Here is an 8,195-nt window from a genome sequence, read left to right as displayed (position 1 = left end):
CGAAAAAGTAGGATGTGCGAAAGTCGAGGGCCGCCTGTAGACCTACATCACTATTGCACTCACACATGTACTGTACAATTTCGTTCTATTCCGACGACTTCTTCTTAGTGCGCTAATTTTTATGGCAATGGGTGAATTATACAAGTAATCTATTCTATGCATATAAAATAATAAGATATCACGATAATTTTTTCATCACGGAAAGCAAAGTAGAAACGGCGACTCTGGGAATCGACGAATCATCACACGCGCTTCCGCTTCCATAAAATAAGAATAATCTTTTACATCTTCACGTGTCGCCGGTATATTTTCCAAACACAGTAGACCCCTACAACACGGATTCGTATAACAGGGCGAAAAAATTGCGATCGGGTTCGTATAACACGCTAAAAGAGACTCGTATAACACGGTGAAACGTCATCGCCGACTCGTGTCGCGACAAGATTTGTCGAATCTGGACCAATAGCGAATAGCCGGCGAAAAGAAGGGTAAGAGAAAGGGGAGGGAAGAAGGAGGGAGAAAAGATAGACAGGGAGAAAAGATAGAGACAGTAGAGAAAGGTAGGATTCCTCTGAACAGCGTACGTATGGCTATTTTAAAAGCACAGTTATTCGTTAAAAGTAATACCGACTGTGATAGTTTATTGTTTTACAGTCTAAAGTGAATTAAATTGAAAAACAACACATAGGTATGAAATTACGCTACTCGTGTGTAAGGACATAAAAGGTTTAATTAAATAATTGAAACAGCAGTCGAGGACAGCAGTCGAGCTATTAAAGTCCCTAGAGATCTTCAATATCCAAAAGCCGAAGTGCCAGTCCGAGATTAGCTGTTCTTGCCACCACATTTTCACAAACCAATCGAGTTCGATTCGTATTTCTAGGTCCGAAATCTCGGATAAATTGTCCGAAAGAGCAACAGCGAAAGTTTTACAAATATTTAGCATTATTAACAATGGCGAAATTTAAATTTCGATACGTAACTTGGCAACAATACGCGGACGCTTTCGGTTGATATGGCCCGAGACATCTCTTATTTTCTACAAAATTGTATGGAGAAACTAGACTTTTATTATTGTTAATTTTTCGGCGCAAGATTTTCTTGGAGAGATGTTGAAAAGAAACCGATTACGATTCCGTTTTGTGATAAGTTGATACTAAAAGAAAAATCGTGGACGTAGGACCGCTACTATTTATTGAAAGAAGCCGCAGTAAACATTAAAATATAAAAGAAATGACATTTCAATACATTGGAAGTTGTTTCAGAAACCGTTCCATTTCTAAATTGCGTTGATACGGATCGTATAAGTCTTGCAAATCTCTCTTGTTGATGGAACGCCCCTTTTTTCTTTGAAATAATTTGAATACACTGGGTAACAGTTTGCTTCCTAAACTAAGAAGACTTCCAAAAAAGGCTTCCGACTCGTTTATCACTGGAAAGACATTTGTAAATTATTATAAAGGCTAATTGTAACGCGAAAAAATACTTACGTCTATACGAAAAAACCGTACGTTGTGATTAAGAATATCTATTGCGCAATTACAATTGCATAGCAGCTGTTGAAAAAGGAATTCTTATTTTGGTCGGTTCAATCAAATTAATTTCATTCCCTAAAACCGGTATCCAGAGTTTACAAAATATTAGTTATTAATCATTATTCACGCAGTATTAATTTTCAACTGGTAATTTATTATAATGAACTCGAGAAATTTTTAAAAATGAATAAAAATTAATAATTATCTATATATATAATCGAGACGAGTTGATGATAATATTAATAATAATCAGCGCACAGCCCAAGCGGTCAGGGGTTGAAAGTTGAAATTTGGTACACAGTTAGGGTACGTCACGACAACGAACGCTAAGAAGGGATTTTTCGAAATTCCTCCCCACGGGAGTAGGACAGGATTAAGGCTTAACACATCCATCAACAATGGAAGTGTTACGTAACAACGGAATTGTCAACAATGGAAGTGTTACGTAACAATGAAACTGTTAAGAGAAAGTGACGTGCAAGATGCAGATGCAGTTTTTTTCGTTTTTGCGGGAAATCGAACACATTTTTCGACCCATCTAAAAATTCTCTAATTCGTCTGGAAACAGGGAATCCGAATTCTTGCATTCTGTGAAAGCGGGTAAGGTTGACTATAGTGTAATAATTTTAATCTTCACTATCGTTAATTTTGCCCGAGCAACGCCGGGCCTACCCGCTAGTATTTACATATTAATATTTATTGATAAAGTACTTAAAGTCAAGTTAACAAATTTTTTGAAATAATTATACAAATGGAATACAGAAATATTTTATTATTTCCTACATAACACGCGCTGCGCTATGTACGAAACAATAAAATATTTCACGTGTTGAATTTTTCTTGTAATTTTGTAACTTGGTAATCAATTCGTAATTCGGACTCCACGTCGCGGTAACCACTAGTCGTCACCAGCCAATATGGCTAGTTTACGCCTACGCCTTTCGTGTTGGTTGTATACGAACTTTCTATAAACGAATCATGATTCGTTTATAGAATTATGTATATAACCAACACGAAAAAGTTTATACAGTGACTAGCAGATGGGCCCGGCGTTGCTCGGGCAGAAAGTAACGGTAGCGAAGATTGATTATTAGATTGTAGTCCATCTTACCCGTTTTCACCGGTGCAAAAACTATAACCTTTCTCGAATAAAATGATTCATTTTAAATTTTAAAATCCAAGAAAACTCGTTTGAAACATTTTATTTGGAATTTGCAACGAATTCAAATATTCGTTCAAATTCGTTTATTTTGGATTTATCGTTCTCGGGTTACCGGGACAGTGGAAACGATTAAAAAGTTTAATTGCTAAAATGTATAGTATACGTGCCACTATTTACTTTCCTTCTTTATTATTTACGCTTTATACTGACTAAAACTAACTCTCGCCTTCTTTTTCCTAAGAGAGTTGAATTTCTTAATGCGCATTCTCACGGGATATCCTACTAAAACGCAGTCAAAAACGCAAAAGACCGCATCTAAAATAGCACAATAGAAGCTGTTTCTTAGGATAAGCCTTAATCCTCTAAAACTCTCCTGCGCGGGGGGGGAGTTTGAAAAATCTCTTCTTAGTGTACATTCTCGTGACGTGCCTTAACTTTGTACCAAATTTCAATTTTCAACTCCTTAAGCTAGGGGCGCCCCTAATGGCTGTTTTTGGCATACAGTCACAGAAAAAGACTGCCCACTTTTTCAGCTTTGTGTAGTAGATTATTATCATTATGATTATTATCAACCCATCTCGATTATATTATAAGATTACTCCTAAACTTCTGTTCACTGGCACGAGTTGTATTATTGTGCATTAGTGGAGGGGGTGTTGTAAAACGTATTAAAATTTCAAAAAAATACAGAAAGTCAAACTCGGATTTCTCTTTGTAAAATCTTTTCCCGAATGGAAAATAAATTAAGCACGGAGCTGAATCTCTCCGGAAAATCTTTTATTTTATAATTTGGGATATTCTATAAGAACCAAAAAGACTCGAAAACAAAATGATTAATTTAGGTGTGAAATTCATTCGCAGTTTCGCAAGTGCACAATTTGATAGCGATGCTCTGAAAGTCTAGGTTTATAATTTTGAGCAAGTTTTCTATCTTCCTCTTTAAACAACACACAAAATATGATTTCATTTTGTTAATTTCTTTAACTTATTTTCTTATAAATTTATTTGATTTTTACCATTACTTTATCGGCTGTTATAGAATATAACATAGGGAAAGTGTATTGACCGGACAAATTTTGATTCCCCTCGTTGTTTTTATATTTAATTAGGAGTACTTCTATATATGTGGCATGTATTACATTTAAGATTAAGGGTATCTTCAGTTCTACGTCGTTATCCTATAAGACCGATTTTATTATAGATCGGAGGATAGAAGATAGAAGGAGAAGGCGTCATATCTCGAGTGGGTCAGATTAAACGAAAATTTTTTGTTGTCTGACTTATTTACAATTTTTTAAGAACTCGTTCCTACTCACAAAATTAAGCTTTTCGTCTTTTATAATAATTAATACTATAAAATTATCTTTAAATAAAATCGCATATCAGACGGCTAGACACATATTTTTAACTTTGTAAATGGCGATGCCGGGGAGGTCGTGCAATAGAATTTTAAAACTTTTAAAATAATTAAACTGAACCCAAAAGAACAACATATAAAGCTGATATTAGCTTAATATTAAACACAAAAGGACAATATCTCAAAATTTGTAATAGTAGGTCGTAGATTTAGATTGAAATCTATTCTAGTATTAGGAAAGACTGTATTTTTTCATTTAACTAACGGTTTTTATTGGAATAATAGCCGCAGCTGCTACGTTCGACTGCATACTTTCTGCGCAATTAGCTTTCTAGGGTAGCTTTACTTCTTTCGATGTCCTTTATTAATACAGCATTTAAAATATTTATTTACAAAAGGTTGATTTTTAAAATCAGATTAATACTCGAAATGGCAACTGGTGTCTTTATAACGATATATCTTTTCTATACACCGGTTATAAAAATAATTTATCACTACGCCGACGTTTATCGTGTAGTAATGTACATTTTACGTATTTTATTTCCTAGTTCTTTCGCTAAATAAATAAGTACGGTACGTACTGTACAGTACCTACCGTAGTTGACCGTATCTATCAACTTTACATTGTCGGTTTTGAAAACTGCTTTTTGAAAAAATTTGTATAATTTGAAAACCGAGTTTTCACAAGTAAAAAAAACCGGGTTTTGAGCCTACACTTAAAATATAAAAATAAATAAATTATTAGATTAAAAACTTCCACATTTTGACACAAAATCGTCTCTGCCGTAAAACGGGAATATTGTTAAATAAATACTAAGTTTCATAAAACTAACTATAAAACACTTAAAAAATCCTCCTACGCCCGAAAACAGTCAAATTTGGCTCAATTCAAGCTCCGAATGAGACGGTTGGAACCTTTATGAAACCTTATCAGAACTGTAGAGCACATCCATAGGAGCAAAAAAGTCAAAGGAAAAATACCTCTACAAGCGACCCTTCGCGAGTTACAGCCCCCCAAAATCGGGTCGCGCCAGATCGATTACATAAATATCTTCAAAAACTTGAAAAAGTGACTTCGTTTAGCCCTAAGACACTAAAGCAGGAGTTTTTAGTATTACAGGGTAGAAACGGAAGAACGAAAAATTGATTTATTATTTAATTCTTTAAAGACAATTAAACCCGGCTCAGTAGCGAGTTCGAGAGTTTTTTCTGTTTCTGGCAATTTTGTGTGCAAAATAAGGACACGGTTGAGCATAGACGTTCTTTGCTTTCTAAAATCATATTTTTTTAGGAAAAATGAGAAATAAAATATTATTTTGTAGGCATTCATTGTTATTTGTTTTTCTTTATGGTTTTCTATGGAGTAAATTTTATGGTTTAATGTGATATTCTAGCATTTGATTTTGTTTTGTTTTGTTTTGTGTAGATGTCGGTCGGTTTTATTTTGTTATATTTTTGAAATGTTATAAATATTAAATAAATTAAAGCGTTTTAAAATAAGTTGTAAATATCTCTCATTTTTTGAAAAAAAATTCGAAAACCGGTTAAAACCGGTTTGGTATAAAAGTTGAGCTCGGAAAACCGGTTTTTGTATAAACCCTAGTGTTTGTCCTACAGTGTTCTTTCGCATTAAGCTTTTTTTCTGAGTATCTTTTGCTATTCGGCTATTTAGTGTCAGAACTCCGGACGAACCGAGAGACGTGGACTTTTTTCTGGCAAAAACTTGATTCTATAAGTAAATAAACTATTAGTGTTTATCGTTAAGAAGCGACTGTCCCGACGAAATCGTCTCGACCCGTATTTTTGTCCAAGTCCTTAGCATTGCTAGTATACTACATTATATAAAATTTCGTCCGATCGATATAAGTTAATATAATTTCAACTTGGGAAGTCTAAAGTTTTAAATCTTTAAAATCTTGTCAAAATCGACGTTGTTTTAACTGTAAGATGGTCGTCGATAGAAAGAAATTAGTTGGAAAAGCGACGGAAGGAGGAGGAAAATTTGGTAGAGGTAGAGGTAGAGGACCCCGCAGTCGTTAGTAAGTAGAGGCGAGGAAAAAGACGACGACCAAGTATTTATTTGTCTTTAAAAGTATTAAGTCTCAAATATAATAGTACTATAGAATAATAGAAATATAACTACCGACCTAGAAAATAAGCGAAAAATATCACCAACAGCTGTTTCTTGAACTGCATTTTCGACGGGGATAACTGAAATTATTAAAAATAAGATTAGTCATATAAATTTAAGGCGTTCTCAAAGTAAAATGGTGTTACTTTAATACAAAAAGTTTATTTAGGTAACACGAAATAGTAAGAAAACATATCCCTTACCTCACTTTATAAGTCGTTATAGCGTTTTTCTTTCGCCCGTCGGGTATTTATATTGTTAAATTTTGCGAGATATTTCGTCCATAAAAATACACGTAAGTATCAAAGTATGATTGACAATATATGAATTCTAATAAAACGTAAAGCACCACCTGTGTTAAACCCAGTTCGGTATTAAGAAAAACATTTCCTTCCTTACTCATTCTCGTTGAAAATATTTCGTATTCGAGAGACGAAAGTCGCCAAACCTTAAACTGGTTAAAACTGGTTAAAAATCAATTTAACCAGTTTTAATGGGCTTAAAGGTTTTTATGTTTTACACTCTTTTTAATCAAAAATCTTTTTATACGTTTTAACGAAATTATGTTTACTTTTACAATTTTACATATACTAGCCCATTCTTTTATGCGATTTAACAAAAATAATTATATTTCTACAGTTTTACTTATTTTAACCAAAGTCTCATTAGTTAGTTATTCAAGCTCTCATTATAATATTTTTAGGGCCGAAGAGAGGCATTAAACCAGAAATGCGTATTTTTTTAAATTATAGATGATAAACGCACTTTTTTCATCAAAAAGAGAGCTTCTGTGTGATTTGTTCTCAACAGCAACCTCGCGCTAATTCCGTAGGAAATACAACTAGTTGAGAGAAGAGAAGCAATCGAGTACTAATTGAAAACAGTTACTACGGTGACTAAGTTGTTCAAATCTAGCATCTAGTGCATTTAGTGCTTAATCAGTTGTAAAATAAAAAATCTACCTTATATTTTTCTTTCGGTTCTCCGATCCGGTCGTCCTTCGTATACAGAAGTTGTTTTTTTCTTTTTTTTTCTTCTTTCGCGGTGTCACGGTATGGTTTTGCCCATATTCTACGAAACTGTACTTATTCGATGTACCTGTCAGATCCGATATCGGTCATATAGAAATTGTGCGTAGTAAGGATAATTGGATTTGTTCTCATTACAACACAAAACGTATTCGTATGTACGATTCTGTAACTCTACGGAACTCAAAGTATTCTCACGGAGAATGCATCCTCATATTAATACTGACATCTTTCAACTTTCTGAGAGTACGGCAACAATTACTCGCTTTTGCCGTCTCCTCAGAATTTGGCGACAAACCCGATACCTTTCGATACGATCGTAGATAAATGAGTCGTCATTTTTGAAAATATTTAATTTCTCTAAATTGCAGAATTTTCTGCAGATACCATTTAAAGGTGTTGTTGTAAAAATTCCACCATTGCCGCTAAGTCTGAATAGTAATTTGAAATACATATGGAGGATGATACTTTTCACCGAGGAGCGTCGGTGGTGGGAATGTTATGGTTTGGAGTGCTTTTCCTTCGTTGGGAAAATTGGATTTGGCACTCGTTACCTGTCGCGCGAACAGCGCCGACTATCAACAAGTTCCGGAGAACAAATTTCTGCCATACAAACGTAGATTTAGAAGAATTCTGTTATTTTCCAACTGGACACGCATCTATCCGTGTATCGCGAGATTCGAAACTGATTTAAAAATGAACGGATTGGACGATTTGTTCTCTGAATTGCAACGGCGTAGAAAACATTTGGAGATTCTTGCTTGGCCGGATTTATGACCAAAATCGTCAGTATACCGACGTCCAACACTTAAAACAGGCAATTGTTACTGCTCGGAATTCCCTCGAGACATCGATCGTAAAAAACTTTGTTAAAAATGTGCCAAATTGCATTTTCGATGTTATTAGTACAGGAGGTGTGCAAATAAATTACTAAATTAAACTATTTTGTAGTCGTTAATGCTTTTTGCATTTATTTACTGAT

The 8,195-nt window shown here is 34.3% G+C and overlaps 1 protein-coding gene across 1 annotated transcript; it reads right to left on the bottom strand.

Moving 5' to 3' along the window:
* Positions 1-1,177: 1,177 nt before the first annotated feature.
* On the bottom strand, positions 1,178-6,356 carry LOC136981987 (antimicrobial peptide ToAP2-like). The gene is made up of 2 exons (XM_067278413.1): positions 6,202-6,356; positions 1,178-1,432 (listed from the first exon to the last, which is right to left on the bottom strand). Exons 1-2 carry the CDS (start codon positions 6,248-6,250, stop codon positions 1,242-1,244), a joined length of 240 nt encoding a protein of 79 aa, XP_067134514.1. The 5' UTR covers positions 6,251-6,356; the 3' UTR covers positions 1,178-1,241.
* Between the last annotated feature and the right edge of the window lie 1,839 nt (positions 6,357-8,195).

This window comes from Centruroides vittatus, unplaced genomic scaffold, assembly GCF_030686945.1.
Source record: "Centruroides vittatus isolate TY-2023 unplaced genomic scaffold, ASM3068694v2 contig_8, whole genome shotgun sequence".
NCBI lineage: Eukaryota > Metazoa > Arthropoda > Arachnida > Scorpiones > Buthidae > Centruroides > Centruroides vittatus.
This window is presented reverse-complemented; position numbering and strand designations above follow the sequence as displayed.

Coding starts and splice junctions, on each gene's coding strand:
- LOC136981987 (XM_067278413.1), bottom strand. CDS start 6,250: ATGCAGTTCAAGAAACAGCTGTTGGTGATATTTTTCGCTTATTTTCTA. Junction 1,433..6,201: donor ATTTTTCGCTTATTTTCTAG/GTCGGTAGTTAT, acceptor ATGTCTTTCCAG/TGATAAACGAGTCGGAAGCC.